The following is a 19,763-nucleotide window of genomic DNA, read 5'->3' on the forward strand; positions in this document are numbered from 1 at the left end:
TTTTTTCATAGTAATATAGGAAACTTTAAAGTTCCGACAATTAAGAAAAATAGATTTCTAAGTGTTTCAAAGACTTACTTTTTAAAACAATTTTGCGGATTCAGAGACTAAGACAAGCCTTACAGTTATTTTAAATATTCAGAAAACAGTTTTCCATTTCACATTCTGAATCTGATCTAAGCTTTTATACAATCATTTAAAAACTTACTTCAAAATTAAGGTCTCGAATCAAGATATCTCCATTTGGCGTTGCTAAAGGAACATGATCAAATCTACAGAGGAAATTGATAAAAAAAAATTAAAATTTTACATTAAATACTAAGCAAATGCAGCTGAAAGAGAAAGGCTATTATGCAGTTAGCAAATGTTTATGGTGCTAAAGAACTTTTCAATACATACTTTATAATGTTATCAGCATTGAAGATCTCTCCAGCACCAGGTATCAAGGGAATGACTTGTGTTCCTTCTTCAATACCTTAAGTGGAAAATAAGTATTAAAGCACCACATTATGTCAGCCAAAATTTAAACTATATGGCCCAGTGCATTCATATTTACCCCTTTCTTGTTGTGAGACCATGGTGCGTTCATATTTGCCTTGATTTAAATCCTTTAGTACTTGCATTAATTCTGTAATCCGAGCAGTAAAACTAAAAAAAAACACACACACAAAAAAGTCCTAATGAAAACTCCAAAGGCCATCATATCTCTATTATTTTTGTTATTTATTTGAGATGTAATGACATATGACATTGTGTAAGTTCAAAACTTATTCAAACTGAACTCAAGTTTCCAAAATTATAATTTAGTTTAAATGAAATAACCTAAAAGAAGTCGTCTTATCATCAGAAAGTAAGAGTGCTAATAGTGTATGCATGCTTTATTATGTTTCAGTAGGACAACAGGAACAGGATAAGGGAAGAGGTTTCATAGGATCCCCACCTCAACACATAGTTACTTCTTTTAACAGGTGAGACAAGAAAGTTGTATGCCACTAGAATTTTAAGGAAGTTTCTAGTAGATACTAGACTAGTAGACTAAGGACTAGTACTAGTGCATTCCTTAGACATAGGAAGTATGGACCGAGTTCCTGCTAGAATGAGCTACAATGCCAAGTATAGTTAGCTTCTCCGTCTGAGGAAGGCATTTATTACAAGTATGCCAAAATGCCTGCTACCTTCCTATAAACATGGACAAATACGGAAGATTTCTCTCTTTCCTACTTCAAAAGGGAGAAAAGATGAAGTGTTAATATTAGCTGGAAATCACTGTGGCAATAGAGAGAAATCAAAGCTAACGCCAAGACATTGAGGAAATAAAAATAACATGACGGTCAAAGAGAAAGCAATCTGCATCAAAGAATCAAAAGAGTGAAAATCAAGCAGAAACCTTCCAAAGGAACAGAAGCACCCCATCTACCATGAACCCATAAAGACATGAGAAAAGTTATTAACAAGCAGAAGAGTGTCCGCATTCTCAAGAGAAACAGACTCCTCATAGCAGTAGACAATCTCCTCTATCTTGCAATGAAGCCCTAAACTGCCATAGAAGATAAGGAAAAAGAAAGAAGAAACATGCGGATGGGTCACAGGTCTGGGAAGGATCCGATGTGATCCAATTTCTTCAGAAGTACTTTTGACATGATGGTGTTTTTTACACCATACCAAGCCCTTTATATTAGAGCTTAAAATACTGAAATATTTAATTCCATTTTATGGTCTAAGAACAATTTCACCTAACAGTATGACCATATTTACAACTGCAGCCACAGACACCACGAAGTGACTTTTTACTTTTTACCCATTAAAATCAACTTCATCTGTGTTTATCCTTTGCTAGGTTGCCAGTAACAAGACCTATGGGGAAAAAAAGTACAGAGGAGGACAAAAAAGTTCAAATGCGAAAATTCTCTTCATTAACTTAATTTTCTGTAAATTAAGAAAAGACTGCCATGACTTAACATTTCCCAACTTATCGAATACTAGTGTCTGTAGAGCACACAGCTTGAGAACCACTAATCTGGTTGAAGGCTCAAAACAGCTGTCTTAAGCAAACATGAAAAGTTTACTATCAGAGAAAAATCTTCTTTAAAGGTCCTAAATCAGCTTCCAGGAGTAGGAAACGGGACTTCAGTTGCCCCTTATCTTAACTTCAACTGGGCACAATCATTAAGTATTACACAGTTTTAAAACTTCTCTGCAACTGTTTGTTCATCATTACTAATCTTACTTACCCGGCCAATCTCGTCATCTCACGGCCAGCCAAAACTATCCGACCCAGAGCTTGAGACATTCGCAAAAGCATTCTTCCACTTTGGTAGTAATCCTTAAAAAGAAATAAATACTGGTTTTCACTTATGTTTCTAAGACTAAAAATCAGCTTTTGTTTTTATATTGAAATTTTCCATTTATTATGACAACGGTTACTAATACTTTACCTCTAGAAGTTCTGAATGTGTACTCTTGACATGTCGAGGATGAGACAAATCTAGGAAAGGACGACTGACAACCAGGTAACCGACGACAGTGGCAAGATCTGACACGAAACAGTTAGGATTGAAACATTAATAACACTTCATTTTTTCCACAAATCTCATTCCACTATCCATTTTAAAGCATACTTACATTTGGCAATTATGCTATCAATGAAGCCCATAGAAAACCGAAACAAAATGAAATTATGTAGGTGCTCCACCTGGCAGAAGCAAAAACAAAAACATATATATTTTGTACATATATAAAAATATGAATCTACCCTAAAAATAAAAAAATTATAAGATTTATTCCATGAATATTTAGAGTGCCTACGATCTCTGATTACACTGTACATCACATTTTCTTGAGCACAGTGCTGATCACAGAGTAGATGCCACACAAATACTCTATGAAACCATTTTTATGCAAACAGAATGGAAATCACATATAAATGATAATGTGGTATTATTTGCACATAATATTGTATTCAGAATATGGTCAGATACATATATGCTGAAAATGATCAATAACCAAAACAACAACAACAAAACAGAAGGATGAGCTAATTTAGGTAAAACACTAGCTGCTTAGATTGGCACTCAGTGCTTTGCTTTAGTTGGAGACATCTGGTCTATGCTTTCTCTAAGAATCATATTACACTCTATCTGAACCAAGTGCTAATGTAATCAATGCTGCGCAGCCCTAGTCTGTAGCTTTAATCTCAGTTAAATGCAGTACCTTAAAATAACAAATCTAAAAATGTTTTGTATTCTGCCTTTTTATCAGATTATTCAAGGCCCTGCATGATTTGGCACTGGGCTCTATCCTAAATTTAATCTAAGCTGCTCCTTCTCTCTGAGTTCCAGAAATACTGGTTCCTCAAACATGTTCCTGTCTTAAGGCTTTCCTTCTGTTGTTCTCTTGGCCAGGAATACCATCTTCCTTGATATTTCTATTCTGTGACTAACTTGCTCACTCCATGCACGTCAGGGTGGCTTACTCTTACTACCTCTTGTGAAAGTACAATGACTGGAACATTTATTCACCAAATGCCATGTGTTATATGCTATGCTCAATGCTGGAGATACAACAGTGAATAAAACAGACAAGGTCCCTGAGCTCATGGAGTTTACATCCTCATGAAAAAGACAAACTAGAAAACAAATAAGATAAATATAAATTGCAATATATGCTTTTAAAGAAACAGATCGTTAAATCGGGAAGGCCATTTCACATAGACTAACCAGAGAAGGCAAGGGCACAATAAGCTGTTAACTTTGGGGCTAAAATCTAAGGATAAGAATAAGCAAGCCATGTAAAGAGTGAGCTGGTGAACAGCAGCAGTTCCCTGGAAAATTACCCTAAATGCATTTTATCAGTAAGCACTATCAAAGTTCAGTCACGTTAAATATAAGCAAGGCAAAAATCCAATTTCTGAAATAAGGAATTTAAAAGGAGTTTCCTTAACCTTTTTAAATCACTTCAAATATACACTTAATTTCACAAACTTCCACTTAAATGTAAGCTCCTTACAGGCAGGATTTTGTATGTCACGTCCACAATATTACCAGCACCTGGAATAAGCATGGGCACCTAGATGGCACTCAGTATCTTTTAAATGAATGAATAAAATTCCTTGAATTCAAATTTTCCAAATGGCAAGAAAAGAACTGATGTATGTACAGTTTTCACTAGAAACAATGTTTGGAACCCTAAATCAAGGGTCAACCAACCATATGGCCCAAAGTACAAATGCAGCCTGCCACGTATTTTTGTAAATAAAGTATTATTGGAACACAGTCACACCCACTCATTTACAGAGTGTAGAGTTACTTTTGAAGGGCAGAACTGAATAGGTACAACACAGACCATACGGTCTAAGAAGCCTAAGGTACAGATCTACTATCTTGTCTTTTACAGAAACAGTTTGCCAACCCCAATTCTAAATAATAATCATCATAATAATATCTTCAAGAATGCTACAGAAACCAAAGAATTTATCTCTAAATAAGACGCCTGTGCATCTCTAAAAATACACTGACAATTATTTTAATAAATAAATAATGTTTGTAACGGGAGCCTTAATACACTAATAGGATAGTTTTTATTCTTATATTTTTTATGAAAATACAGCATAAAAATACTTCATAGCTGTTTAAAAATGAAAAGCTTAAGGATTAAAGATATATACCTATAGATTAAAGATATATACCTATAGATACAGATAATCACGGGCCAAAAATAATCTTTCCATAAATACACGAGCCTCAAGCATGTTATCTTACCAGTTTTCGGAAGACTGAGTGGATTGTCTGCTTTTCTCTCTTATTTCCATTGTAAAAGGCAATTTCTTCACTATTAAAGAAAATAATTTAGTAATTAATTTTAATATTATCTATGCCTGAAAAACAACTGAAATAGAGTATTTGATGACTGAATATTTTATTGATATGGACATTTAGGGGGTGCCTGGGTGGCTCAGCAGGTTAAGCATATGACTTCAGCTCAGGTCATGATCTCCTCACGGTTTGTGGGTTCGAGACCCGCATTGGGCTCTATGCTGATGGCTCAGAGCCTGGAGCCTGCTTCAGATTCTGTAGCTCCCTCTCTCTAGCCCTTCCCCACTCATGCTCTGTCTCTGTCTCTCAAATATAAATAAACATTAAAAAAAAACTTCAGTGGACACTTAAGATTATAGGCTTAATGGGTGTGTCTTGCCACAGTTCTGTGCTGGAGATCCTGCTCCAAGCTCAGCTGACCAGAGAGCACAGGAACACACACCTAACCGGATCACAGACTGAACTGCAGCCATATGTTGCATATGCCACCTGTAGCCTGGTTGGAAAATATGTGCCAGGTGAGTCCTCAGAAATTTAATTAATTTCTTTAATAAAAAATAAGAAGGAAGCTGCTATGATATATAGGAAAGCAGGGCTGGGACAGCCATTATAGATGACAAATGGAGTATAGACCCTACACACAGGAGGGAGAGGATAAATAACAGGTAGAAGAAGCTACTGAGCGATGCCATGACATGCAGCCTTTGAAAGACTGAAAAGCAAACCAACTCCAAATGATTTCACAGTGCCAGCTTCCAGGAGGCCCAGCTGAACAGTCATTCTTATTCTGGGAACCCCACCATTTCCTCACAACAACTCTCCTTTTCTTGAGCTGGACTGAATGGGTCCATAAGGGCCACAAGAATCTTGACTAGAAGAAAAAGGGCATTCTTACAGATGAAGAAAGGTTCAGTGCAGTTAAGAAAATCTGTTATCATACAGCTAGCAAGTCAAGCAGATAAGATTGTAAACCATACCTGACCCTCAAGTCTAGTCTTCCCATACATCAGTATGATGTAAACATTCCCAGAAAAGTAGCTCTTACAGCAGCAGAGAAAAGTAAAGATTTACATAGGAGTCTAGAGGGCAGAGTTGAAAAGCCTTCAATAAACACCCAATATTTCCTTAAAGTCTCTTTTTCCCTTAAAAATTTATGTGAATTGCATATTCTACTCCAAAATGTACCTGCATTTTTCCCATTATAAAAACAAGGTAGCTCTTGCCTCAGCCCCTTCAAGTAAAATTAACTTCGTATAAAAATTAATCACGTTTGACCTGTGTTTCACCATTTCCTTGACACAATCATATAGAGCCCCAGGGTATCAGAGTTCCAGTTTAAAAACAATTCTATACCTATAATTAGTTTCTCGCTTACTTCTACCTCCTCTGCACATTTAAGCCCATGGAGGAAGATAAAGTGAACATACCACTGAGTCATTTTAGCCCCAATCTAAAACCTGAAAGGGCAAAAACATCCTAGAATACTATGGCTGGGCATCTACCATTAATTCTCTTCCACATCCTTCTTCCTAAGAGAACTCCAATTTTCTTAGTTATCTATCTACAAGGAATGAGTTCCATTTGGTCTCAGGCAATCACTTTACTGTGACTGCTTCAGACATGGGTAAGTGATAATTCTGGTCAATGAGAGGTGAAACAAAGTCAGCCATGGGACTTCCGGGAAAGTTTTCCTGCTCTCGTGAAGAGATGGCCTGATTTCTGGACTTTTTACAGGGGAGGAGTGCTGGTGACATCTGGAACTGCTTCGCCATCTTGTAATCACAAGAAAACTTAGGCTGAGGAAAAGAGGAACGTACAAAGGAGGGCTGAGCCAAGAGAACATAAAAGAAGCCAGAGCCCTGATCATGCTGTGCCTGGAACAGGCATCTTATGAGTTCTTATGTCAAGTAGTAAATGTCCTTATTGTTACAGCCACCTGAATCAGGGTTTTCTGTTTCTTGTAAAAGAAAGCATTCTAGCTGATACCATCTTCCATTCACTTGGTAAATCACCTCTCTACTCAACCAATCATCTATTCCTCAGCCTCCCTACAGCACAAAATTCTATTTAACATTGGTACCATTTTAGCAATGCAAGGAAATAAAGGAAGAGGGAATTATTAAAAGAGTAATATTTTTAAAATATTTTTTAAGTTTATTTATTTTGAGAGAGAGAGAGAGAGAGAGAGAGAAAGCAGAGGAGGGGCAGAGAAAGAGAGGGACAAAGAGAGAATCCCAAGCAGGCTCCACACTGTTAGCGCAGAGCCTGACCAGGGCTCAAGCCCACGAACCGTGAGATCATAACCTGAACTGAAGTCAAGAGTCAGACGCTTAACCAACTGAGCCACCCAGGTGCCCCTAAAAAAAAGTATTCTGAATAAGTCTGTAAATGCTTATGGGGTACTAAATAAAGATCAGGATTCTCAAAATGAGGTAAGGTTGACAGATTAATATATACATACATTAATACATGAGAAAGTTTACTGAGTACAAACTACATATCAAAACCTGTGCTGGAAGCTTTGTATATATTTCATATTTAATCCTCACAACAGCCCTATATTATCTATCATAAACAAGAAAAGTGAAGCTATAACTAACTTGCCGAAAGTTGTATAATATATAACTGGTAAATGGAGGAGGCAGATTTTGAAACTAGTCAGGCTGGCTCCAAAGCCTAATACTTTTTCTTCCTATTTTGGAAACTATCTGGAAAATAGGAAAATAGAGACAGATGCAGGAAGACTGAATTACTAAGAATTCCCAACAGTCTCAAAAGTATTTGTGGATAAGCTGAGATAGAATTTTCCTTGAAGAAGTATTGTAAGTAAATCAGAATTTGAATTATATTTTGAGCATGTTTAAAGTGAAATGAACAGAAAATTAGTCAATAAAAGATATGAAGAGGTGAACCAAGGATACTACACAGTTAAGAAAAAGAATTAGAAATGTGGAAGATTACTCTTGTATAAAACTGATTATCTTTCATAATGTATATTTTCAAAAGAGGGAAATTCACAAACACAATTTTAGTAACACTGTCTACCACACTTTTTGGAGTTAACTTACATGACATCAATATTCATAAAAACACATTTTTAATACCGCTAAATTCCTTCATTTTTTAATGATTATTATTATTTTTTAATGTTTGTTTATTTTTGAGAGAGAGAGCGGGAGCAGAGGACGGGCAGAAAGAGAGGGGGACAGAGATCTAAAGCAGCCTCTGTGCTGACAGCACAGAGCCTGATGTGGGACTCGAACTCACGAACCATGAGATCATGACCTGAGCCAAAGTCGGACGCTTAACTGACTGGTCACCCCGGTGCCCCACAGCTAAATTCCTTTAATACATTGCTCCTTACCTGTTGGTGATGAGCCGGGAATTAACGTATCTATACTCTCCCTCATACTTTTGCTCAGTTACTGTCATCTTACCAATGGGTCTTCTAAGTCGAGTTAGGAATAGCCCAGAAACAACCAAGTAGGCCATCATACTTGCTGGGCCCTATTATTATTGGAAGAGAGAATATACAAAGTTTAAGGATATCATAATACATTCACCGGATGCAACATGTACAATTTCTATAATTAGCTCCAGTGGCTTTGAGAAAAACTGCTCTTTTGGTTAATTTTTTCCCCTTAACTCTTTTTTGAGAAAGGACACACTGGGCATTTCATCCTTTTAACTACTCATCAACTCTTCCTCCAACACTGTACGGTCTCCTGAATTTGTTCACCCAAAAATTCCTAATTGCAGTCTACACTCTTCCTATAGCATCTAAAACTCTTCTGATGAAACTCTTCCTGATATTCCCTTAAGATTCCACAGAAAGTCTCAGACCTCTTTTTTTTTGCCTTCTCCTGGAATGTTAATATTCCCTGAGGTTTCTTCCTTAGATCTCTTCTCCCAAATTTTTATCTCTACCCCCATCACTCTTAAGAATCCAAGACAATATCTCCAAGTAAGTACCATACACTTAACACCTCACTACTCTGTAGGGCCTCAAGCAAAGTCCCCCAAGCCAGCTCTAATTGCCCTTCCCTCTACATCTTGCCTGCAGCTGCCACAGCTTGTAACTTGGTGAGTCACCACATCACCCACTGACCAACCCAAGGGAGAAGCTTTAAGCTCACCTCTCCAAGTTCATCACAGGTACTCCCTCACTCCCACCTATATCGTATGTTCCGCCATGCTGAAAAAACAACTTCCTGAACACGCCATTCAATGAAGTTGTTCTTATGCCTGGCAAACCTGACATATCTAATGGATGCCTACTCATCCTCCTCAGAGCAGCTCAAATATCACCTCCAATTCTTCCGGACACTAAAGATTTTATTCAAACTTCTGTTACTGAACTTAGCACTCGACCTTATAATAATCTGAATATCTATTCTTCTATTAGATTGTAAACCTTCTTCAGCAGGAACTGTGTCTTATTCATCTTTTTTATCCTTACCACCTAACACAAGATGTGTGGACTATAATGTGTATTCAATATTTTTTTAAATTAAATATGATTGATTCAATGCAGTTCAACAATTACTGCAAGAATGGGCAAAGGAAAGAACTAAAACATAGTTTCTACCTTTGAGAACCAGAATTGGATAACAGGGATACATGGAAAGATTATTTAAGTATAAAAATGTACTAAGTACCATAAAAATATTGGAGCACACAGATGAGAGGCATTAGGCCTATTCACTTGCTTATAGTAAAAACAAACTAGAAGAATGATTAAACTTAGATCACCGGGTAGCAAAAAGTTAGTAAGGTAGATAAGAGAATTCAAATAAAAAACTACTTTCCCAGTATTCTGGAAAAAAAGCTAAATCCACTATAGAAATCATATATTCTCAACTACAAAATGTGTACACATACACGTGCACATATATATACAATGGCCACATTATTACATGGTTGTGTGATAAATATGTAACAATAATGTATTAAATGCCTAAAGTAATACTTCAATGAGAATACTCAGAGAAAATCTAAAGGTCATTCTTACCAACACGAGTATCAGAAAGACAGGGTAATAAGGCTCATGAGATAGTCAACCATTTACATTTTTATAAAATTATATATGATGTAATAAACAGTTATAGCCACTCTAAAGGTATTTCTGACATTTTAACATTCAAGTTTCATATTAAAATAGCTGCCTCCAAATCTCTTCTTATTTAGCCATTACTTTACAACAGTAAGTACATGTATGTCATTGTTAAAGCACTTCCGGTTATAAATGTCACAGAAACTTTCCAAGTATCTGCCTTAAGGAAAATTAAAACACCTTAGAATACTTTCTAAGTCTCTAGTACAGTATGAGTTTATGTACAGTATGAGTTTATAAACTAGACTTTATTAGGTACATGTCATAAAAGCACATTCTTTGAGATATATAAAAACTCCTACAAACACTCCAGCTATTTACAACACCATATTAGAGCAATTTAAAAGAGATTAAACTCACCTGAGCTCCTATCGCACTTGTTAACTTGAAGATATACAAAACTATGTCTAAAAATGGCTGTAACGTAAATATTAGAAGGTAAGGAATTAAAAAGAACTGGAATGCATAGATATATAGCTAACACAACAAATATAAAATACTATTCAACATTTAACACATACTTGTCAACACGCAGAGTTCCCACTATATATAATGTACTATAACAGTATGTAGATCAACAAATACATAAAAGAAACAGTTCTTAAAAACTTAAAATAGAGACAGCATGACCAATGTCTACTGACCATCAAGTGGGAAAAACATGTATCACCTTCCAATAACTAAGGAAGCTCTACTGTGATAATTAACCATGAGTAACTCAGTAGTTTCTCAATGTAGTGTAAAGACACTGAATACAAGGACCTAAGATGGAACCCCAAATCTAGTACCACCTTTTCTGGTTTCTATATATCTGCACCTATAAAACAAAAGGCTCTTTCTACTTGTAATATTGTTTAATTCTATTACTTTATCAAAACATCCATGTGTTGAAATAATTGAATGAACCTATAATTTTCTGATAGTTTAAAAAAAGAAAATAAAGAAACTTACCTTACTAAGATTTGAATACAGATCAACTACACTGTTACAAAACTTTTCTACATCTTGTGTAAGCAGCTGGTCTGGATTGGCTATTCTGTTGTCCAGATTTCCCATTTTATAATATGTGAAAGCTCTATAATAGCAGTAAAAAAATGACATTAAAACAAACAATCACATTTTAGCACATAGTGTAAATTCATAGACACAGAAAAGTCCGGAGCTAGAAGAGTCCCTAAAGATTGTCCTAACTGATTTTAGAAACAAGGAAGAACATCCAGAGAAGGATGACTTGTCGATTAACGGAAAGGCCCGTAGGAGAGTCTAAATTACTGAGGGCTTTCCTTGTATGCTTCTGGGTCCAAGAGCAATTCCCTTGAAAAACATATTCAATACAAAGGAAAAACCTCTATATCTCAATATCATAAGCATTTCTATTCAATTTAAGCATTTTTAATACAAAAATAGGTTATCACTTACTGGAGATACTCCTCATAGAGGTATTTAGTTAGTCTTATGCGGAAGCACAGTTTGAGCTCATTTAACCCAAACTTCAAGAAGTTATTAACCAGAGAGATCTGAAACAAACAGATATTACTGGTTTCACTACATTTCTACTTATAAAATTACAATTTATTTCTCTTTCATTGGGTATGTCCCTAAATCCTATGATTTTTATTACCAACAGTCCAAACTGATGTACTTCAGTTCTGTTTTACTTAGAGTTTACAAAGATACAAAGACAATATGCTAAACCAAATGCAATTGGCTATACTATCGTGATATATTATTAAAACCTAACTTGACACTCAATTTTAGAATATGTTAGTATCATCAATTATGAGAAGCACCTTGCTACTTTTTTTTGTAAACAAACAAAAAGCCTAATCTGTCACCTTTGTATCCAATGTAAAGGAGTCCTAACATTTGCGTTTATATTTTGTTTCCTACTACAAGCACTGACAACCCTAGACAATGAAATTCTATTTTCATTTGCATTTGTTAAAAAAAAGTACTCTAAGTTTCACACCAACTAATACCATTTCCAGAGTATTTCTAGAGTCATCTTTATTTCTCTTTTCCATCATTATATTAAAATTAATAAATTAATTCTTCCACAGTTCCAAACTCATTTATATGAATATTTTCTCAAGAAAACACTGGCTGCCTACTGAATCTCAATCTTTTACTGATATCTATACTACTTATCTCAATTTTTTAAAGGTCTAAAAGCCATGTATGTATATTCCTCAAGCTTTATTAAATCTCTGACATATTTTCTGATTAACTGGATTTTACAATCAAATTTTTCTCAGATATATTTATATTAAAATTCTTATAGTGACAATAAAGAACCAAGCTAAGAAAATCACTTATGATTTAAACCAAACACTGACCTTTATTTTTAATAAATAGATAATAAATTCCCATTTTAAACAAACAAACAAATAAATAAATAAATCCAATTTAACTTAAACTACATCAGTGGTTCAAGTTACTATAAATGGCCTAAAGCAATGGTTCTCAACCAGGGTGATTTTGCCACCGTGCCTACCCCCACCCCAGCCTCCATGGAACATATGGCAATGTCCTAGAGACATACTTGGTCATCAAAACTGGGGGAGGGGCACTACTACCATCAAGTGCAATGCTACTAAACATCAGAGATACCCTGGCCTAAAGGTTAAAAAAAAAAAAAAAATACACATCAATCCAATTTATTTTTCTATCTAGGATAAAGGTTTACATTGAAAGATTCTGCTCTAAGTTACAAAACTAAACTCGGAATAGGAACTTAGTATCATAAATCTTTAAAGTTAAGAAGTACAAACAAATCTTTGAAGATTTTAGTAAGATACAAATTTGTCCGTATGTAAAGACTTTTAAAGAATTACACTTACGAGAGGCATGGCAGCGATGAAGTTGAATAAGTATCTCTTGAAATCTTTCCTGCTACGACCAATGATACCACTGCAAACCACCACATGCAATGCATTAGTTGCAAAAGAAGCAATATTTCACACTAAAAACCCTGTAAAGCTCTAAAATTACTCTTGGAAATTTTTATTGACTCAAAAGAATCAATAAGAAAAAAAGGTGCTGAAAAACATTTTCTTGCAAAAACATGTTTCTAACTTTTGAAATTTAATCATTTTACATAGGCTGCCTGCAAATCCCTCTATAAATGGCAAAATCAAATACGAATAATTTCTTTAGTTCTTTCCTTAGTAAAAATGGCAATTTAAAAAAAAGGCTTAAACTGCCACAAAAGGAGCTTAGATGGCAAAACAATTAACTTTATAGAGTCAGGAATGGGTTATTATGGATGAAATTAGCTAGTATTTCTTTGTTTTTAAATATTTTAATACCATGATTCTCATTTGTATGAACTAATTGCAGAGACAGACTAATGACAGATCAGCAAACTCACTGCAAAAGGTCAAGAGTAAATATTTTAAGCTTTCGTGGGCAGGAAGGTCTCTGTTCCAACTACTCAATTCTGCAGTTGCAGAAGCAAAAACCAAGAATGAGACTGGCTGTGTCCTAATAAAATTTTCCAAAGCAGATGGCAGTGGGATTTGTCCTGTGGAGGCTTGTTTGCTGACCCCAGGACTAAATGATAAATCAGAAAGTAGATTAGTGGGGTTCCTCAGAGCCTCAGGATGGTTTTGCAGAGGCTTCAGAGGTGTTAACACACTTAAACTAAACCAACTCTTCTTTTATGTTCATTTGTTTTACATATTTATCTGTTCTAAAAATATCCATTAAGAACTTATTCAAAGTAAGGGTTCCACTACTTTTTTGAAAACTATCATATAAGTAAAGGATCTCTGAGTACCTTATGTCTGTGATCTACTAAAATAATAGAACTTCTTTGGTCACACACTCTTTTTCTCAAATAGCATTTATTAATATTCAAATATAAGTAAAATATATTTTGAAAAACAATGCACTAAATGATTTAACCTAGCTCCACGGGGACCTGGGTGGCTCAGTCGGTTAAGCATCTGACTCTTGATTTTTTGGCTTAGGTCATGATCTCAGTTTGTGGAATCAAGCCCAGAGTTGGGTTCCATGCTGACAGCACAGGGTCTGCTTGGGATTCTCTCTCTCTCTGCCCCTCCTCTGCTCTTTCAAAATAACTGAAAAAACAGGGGCGCCTGGGTGGCGCAGTCGGTTAAGCGTCCGACTTCAGCCAGGTCACGATCTCGCGGTCCGTGAGTTCGAGCCCCGCGTCGGGCTCTGGGCTGATGGCTCGGAGCCTGGAGCCTGTTTCCGGTTCTGTGTCTCCCTCTCTCTCTGCCCCTCCCCCGTTCATGCTCTGTCTCTCTCTGTCCCAAAAATAAATAAAAAAACGTTGAAAAAAAAAAGAACTGCAAAATAACTGAAAAAACAGAACAAAACAAAACCTAGCTCCACACCACAAAAAAATGATATGGTAATAATTTTATTTTTATGAGGGAATAGGTGAATGATGCCATGTAATGTTACCTGGTCTTTTAGAGCAAAAAAGTTGTATGGTCAAATAAATTTGGAAAATCTGGGCTAAACAAAGCTAGCAAATGTCTTTACAAAAGGTCTTCTCAAAGCTCTTACAGTATGACGTGTTGCACTGAAACTCTTTTGAGACAGTTCTATAGCGTGTAGCATCTCCTCTGTCATACATAGACAGGACATACTTAGGGAAATGCTCCTTTAGACTGATAAAAAATTAATAGTCCAAATTTGATAGAAGTGCTAAACAATTTGTTTTTTAATTTTATGTTGAACTAGAAAAAGCTAAAATAGAATCATATAAAAATGTTTGTAGAAACAAGAAAATTAAAGGGGCGTCTGGGTGGCTTAGTCAGTTAAGCATCCGACTTCAGCTCAGGTCATGATCTGACCGTTCGTGAGTTCGAGCCCTGCGTCGGGCTCTGTGCTGACAGCTCTGAGCCTGTTTCCGATTCTGTGTCTCCCTCTCTCTCTGCTCCTCCCCCACTCATGCTCTGTCTCTCTCTCTCTCTCAAAAATAAACATTAAAAAAATTTTTTTAAAAGAATATTAAAAACAAGAAGCAATTAAGACAGTACAAAAAGTTTAGAGGTTTAAGTTAAAATGACTTGAACCAAACTTTACATAAAACCAAAGTGCTTTAGCTTTAGCCCAAGCTGTGAAACACACAAGATTATAAAACTTGGTAAAGCACATGCTATCATTCAGCAATGGTTTACCATTGGAGTAGCAGCTATAAATTTAAAAAATGGTTTCTTGAATAAAGCCTTATTTCTGCTTATTATTCCGCTGCAAAGGAAAAATAATAATAAAGAATAATTTTACAGTTTATTTACATCATTATTACTTCCAAAACATTTAAGCCTTTTATAAATGATGATTTGGTGATTTTAAAATGCTGCCTGTAGCCTGGGTGAAAATAAAATATATCTTTATGATTCCACTACAGCAGCAACAAGGTATGAAGGATTCTCCTTCAAATCATGGAATTACCAGTCTCTACCTTAAAGAAGGAGTCTGTCCTGTTAAAATGTGCCCATACTCCAAAGCTTTTAGCCACTGCTAACAAATAAACATGTAAGGGATATTAAAATGTACATTACGGACCATCATGAGTCTTTTTGAGACTCTTTTTTTTTTTTTTTTTTTTTAGGAGAAATACATGAATCTAAACCTCCGTGGCAGAGGCAAAAAGGAAAAGACAGATAAACCAATTTACAATGTGGCATTAGTACCGAGTTAGAGGAATGTGTTATTTTTCAAATAAAACTTTCATATTATGAATTCACATTTAAAGATGTTAAATTTAACCAAAGATCAAAGATCTCATACATAGAAGCTCAAAAATATTTATCAAGCAGAAAATTAACAACTTTAAAATGACCATTTCACAATTGATGAATATGGGTTAAGAGTGTAAGGAAGCTCCTTGCACTGTTCTTGCAACTCTTCTGTACATTTAAATAGTATCAAAATAATATGTTATTTAGAAACCCTTAAGTAGTTTTGTTTTTCATTTTTTTTCTACATCTCAAAACTACATTTTAAAACTGAGTACCCAACAAATTGATTACTCTATCTAACAGAATTATAACCTGGCTTATGCCAGATAATAATCTTCCTCCTGTCCATCATCACCAAATAATGTACCACCTACTCTTGGCAATGCATTTTCTCCAGGGCATTAAGTCTGTGAGAAAACTAATATCAGTGTCTATTCAGTTAAAGTTGGAAATCCATAGTTTATAAGATATAAGAGTAAATATTATTTTAGATTACAAAACGTGAAATCACAAAATGTAAATAAAAGGGGGAAAAAAGTTTACGAAATAAACTACTTTTCCTATACTATACCAAGGTTGTGCAAGGTTATTTATAGATAATATGTAACTTTCTACACAGATAGCTAATAAGTTCATAGTGTATATAACCTGCACATTTTTTGCTGTTAAGTATTTAACAATGCTGTAATTGGTGAGACTGTATTTTTATTAATAGATATGGCATTTAGATAATAAAGTCATCAAAGGAAAAACTATAAATTCTACAATCATGTAAAAGGGTATAAATGTCTTCTCTACGTTATACAAAAGACTCAAATTACTTAGGCACACAGCCCATATAAACAGAACTTAGCAATGAAATTGATCCTCCAAAGCTGATATGCTAGCAGCAATGAATAAACACTTATGTTTATGACAAACTTCTTAGAATTTTTTACTGAATTCCTCACTAGAGTACACACACAAAAATGACCAGACTGTCTGTAAAACACTATTCGGGAAGACCAGACCGTCAATAAGCCCTCAACTTGGCTTCCTTCAGCCCTCACTTTTGCTAACATAAACAACAAAGATGAGAACAAAGGGCCAAGAAGGAAACAGAAACAATGCAGGGAGACAGGGAGAGAGTGAGAGTGACAGTGAGAGAGAAAAGACAGAGAGAGAGAGAGAGAGAGAGAGAGAGAAAGAGAAAGAAAAGGAAGGAAAGAAAGGAAGAAGGGAGGAAAGAAAAAAGGAAAGAAAGTCACACACTTGAAAGAATGACTGCTCTAAAAATGAACATCCATACAAAAAGATAACTCTTAAAAATAAAATTATGACAAATACAGATTCACTGGATGATACAGTAAAAGGAAATTTCCTTGAAAATGTCAGAGATGAAAACAGTAGAGAAATTATAAGAATCAGATGATCAGTCTAGGGTTCCAACACTCAAGTAATAAGGATTCCAGAAAAAAGGGAGAGAAAAAAATTTTTCAAAAGCACAAGAAAATATCTCAGAATGCAGAATGAGTTCCTCAAATTGAAAAAAGCTCACCTATGGGGTGCGTGGGTGGCTCAGTCAATTAAGCATCTGGCTCTTGGTTTCAGCTCAGGTCATGATCTCACAGTTTGTGAGTTCGAACCCTGCATCAGGCTCTGTGCTAACAGCGCTTGGGACCTGCTTGGAATTCTCCCTCTCTCTCTGCCCCTTGCCTGCTCGCTCTGTCTCTTTCAAAAATAAATAAATACATTTTAAAGAAAGAAAGAAAAGAACCCACCTAGTGGGACACCTGGGTGGCTCAGTCACTTAAGCATCTGACTAGATCTCAGCTCAGGTCTTGATCTCAGGGTTGTGAGTTCAAGACCCACCGTTAGACTCTGCGCTGGGCATGAAGCCTACCTGGGGAGGGGAGGGGAGAAAAAGGCCCACCTAGTGCCCAGAACAATGAAAAAAAAAAAAAAAAATTCACAGCAATATTCAGTAAAATTCCCAAATACCAGCAATACGTGAACAATAAAAAAAATGATAATAAAAGCTTCCATAGGGACTTAAAATAGATGTACTGCCAAGGAAGGGTAATCTGCACAAGAATGGGCCTCCACACCCAACATGGCAGCTAGACCAGCAGTGTTTAACCATGGGTGCAAATTAGAATCACTGGGATGTTTCAAAAAGTAATGACTAATTGAATCAGAATGTGTAGGGGTGAGCCCAGATATTATTCCTTCTCAAAATTCCCCAGATGATTCAAATCATCCTGCAACCAAGGTTGAGAACTGCCAAGCTCTACAGAAGACAACAAACAGGTGATGTTTTCAAAATTCTAACAAAAAATGAATTCCAAGTTGGAATGCATTAATAGCTAAATTATCAGTCAAGTTTAAGAGGAGAAGAAAGACTATCAGACCTACAAGGAAGGCCTCAAAAATTTACTTCCCTGGTATCCTTTCTCAGAAAAAGACTGCACCTGCCAAAATGAGAAAGTAAACTAAGGAAGAGGGAGACAAAATATTCAGAAAACAGGTTATTTAATGCAAAAGAGAAAGATAAAGGAAATTCCCAAGATCATGATAAAAGCAAATTCAAGAAGGACTGCTATTTAGTGAGCCTAAAGTGCAATCAATACTGAGTAGAGCAGGAAGACAAGAAATTGACAAGAGGTATGACGTGCAGTGGAAATAGAGATAAAAATCAAATCCTGGTGTGCAGGACCATATTACAACACTGTAAAGATTTTACAGTTTGTCAGGAAGTCTGAGCCGAATTAGTAAGAAGTAGGCAAAGAACTAAGGCAAACAAACAAAAACTTGTGATTTTTAAATGCCAGGAAAAACAAAAAGTTGTACATAAAAGAAACTACCAAAGTGCAGCATGTAGCTCAGCGGTAAACAGTCAAAATCACGTAAACAATAAATTCTGACTTAACAATAAATGAGGTAGAACATGAGAGGGTGAGCACGGGTAGGAGTATAAAAGAGCAAATTCTCATCTTCCAAAGTAGGAAATAAATGCATGTTCTCTAACACTGAAAAATCTAGGACAGTAACGTAAGTTACACTGAAACGCAGAGACAGAGATGAAATGGTAAAAACAAAAGAAAAGAACTGACTCTGGGAGCGACAGTTAAAGTGGAAGAATGGGGCACAGGACTGGTGTGTTTATGACTAAGTCCAGTTCATGTACTCCTTTTTAAGCTGTTCACGTACTACTCTGATTAAAAGAAAAAGGGGACTGACCACAGGTTTCAGGGATACCTGTGTCGACTACAAGAGCCCACACAATTACGCATGTTCTAAGACGTGTAGTTGGGGCTTTAGTCCTCTGCAAATGACTTTCTGTATTCTCCTAGAGAGATGAGTCAGAACAAGGGCACAAAGCATTCTTTCTCATCCTATAAATCCTGAGAAGCAAATCGAGAAAGAAAAAAAAAAAAAAATCAACCCTTATTTCAAAATTTGGGAACATTAAAAAATTTTAAGTACTGTCATTCAAAATGAACGTATTAATTTAGATTAATTAAGTACTTTAAGAAATTCTCCGATAAAATATTGCACACTAGGAAATAGAATTCCAAGAAAAATATTTTACTCTGATGTTCAAATTGGTATCATAAGGAGTAAAATCTTTATTAAGATAAATGTTAATATCCCAGCTGTTACTGTTTTTAAATTCAAAATGATCAAATGTAGTGATAATATGCAGAAAGACTATATTGAAAAAAACATAATAAAGCACTAACTTCAAAAATTGAAAATGTCTAAGAATTGTTTTCTTCCTTCCAGTAAACATTCTCAATGTGATTCCCTGAAATGCTCTGATCTTTTCCTCCAAATCATCTGATTAATTTCAAATATCCAACTTGGTGACTTTTTTAAACCCCTATTACAGCATTTAATACACTGCCTTTTAATTTGTTTATTTGTCCCGAGCCCTGTATAAACTGTCAGCTCTGCAGGGCTTGGTACAGAGTCTCTCCTGCTCACCAATATATCCCTATCACAGAGTAGCATGGTGCCTGGCACATGGGAAACACTCATTTAAGTAAACGAACAAATACATCACCTGAGTTAAATATTTATATGTAATTTAGAATCTATTTCTTGCTTAAGATAATGTTATATAGGAGACAAATTAGTATT

General features: G+C 35.5%; 1 protein-coding gene across 2 annotated transcripts in view; it reads right to left on the reverse strand.

Moving 5' to 3' along the window:
- The window catches only part of ABCD3 (ATP binding cassette subfamily D member 3), a 75,517-nt gene that overhangs the window by 19,830 nt on the left and 35,924 nt on the right, over nt 1-19,763 (reverse strand). For both annotated transcript variants that reach the window (XM_047084496.1, XM_047084497.1), the window contains 12 exons: nt 12,765-12,834; nt 11,344-11,441; nt 10,876-10,999; nt 10,285-10,341; nt 8,176-8,318; nt 4,758-4,827; nt 2,623-2,692; nt 2,436-2,533; nt 2,232-2,323; nt 557-648; nt 400-475; nt 209-272 (listed from right to left, as the gene is read on the reverse strand). In XM_047084496.1, the coding sequence (XP_046940452.1) occupies nt 209-272; nt 400-475; nt 557-648; nt 2,232-2,323; nt 2,436-2,533; nt 2,623-2,692; nt 4,758-4,827; nt 8,176-8,318; nt 10,285-10,341; nt 10,876-10,999; nt 11,344-11,441; nt 12,765-12,834 (1,054 nt within the window). The remainder of the gene's footprint in view (nt 1-208; nt 273-399; nt 476-556; nt 649-2,231; nt 2,324-2,435; nt 2,534-2,622; nt 2,693-4,757; nt 4,828-8,175; nt 8,319-10,284; nt 10,342-10,875; nt 11,000-11,343; nt 11,442-12,764; nt 12,835-19,763) is intronic.

Source organism: Lynx rufus, unplaced genomic scaffold, assembly GCF_022079265.1.
Source record: "Lynx rufus isolate CCGP_SWC_20201006 ecotype Redwood Valley unplaced genomic scaffold, mLynRuf1.p SCAF_2, whole genome shotgun sequence".
Classification (NCBI taxonomy): domain Eukaryota; kingdom Metazoa; phylum Chordata; class Mammalia; order Carnivora; family Felidae; genus Lynx; species Lynx rufus.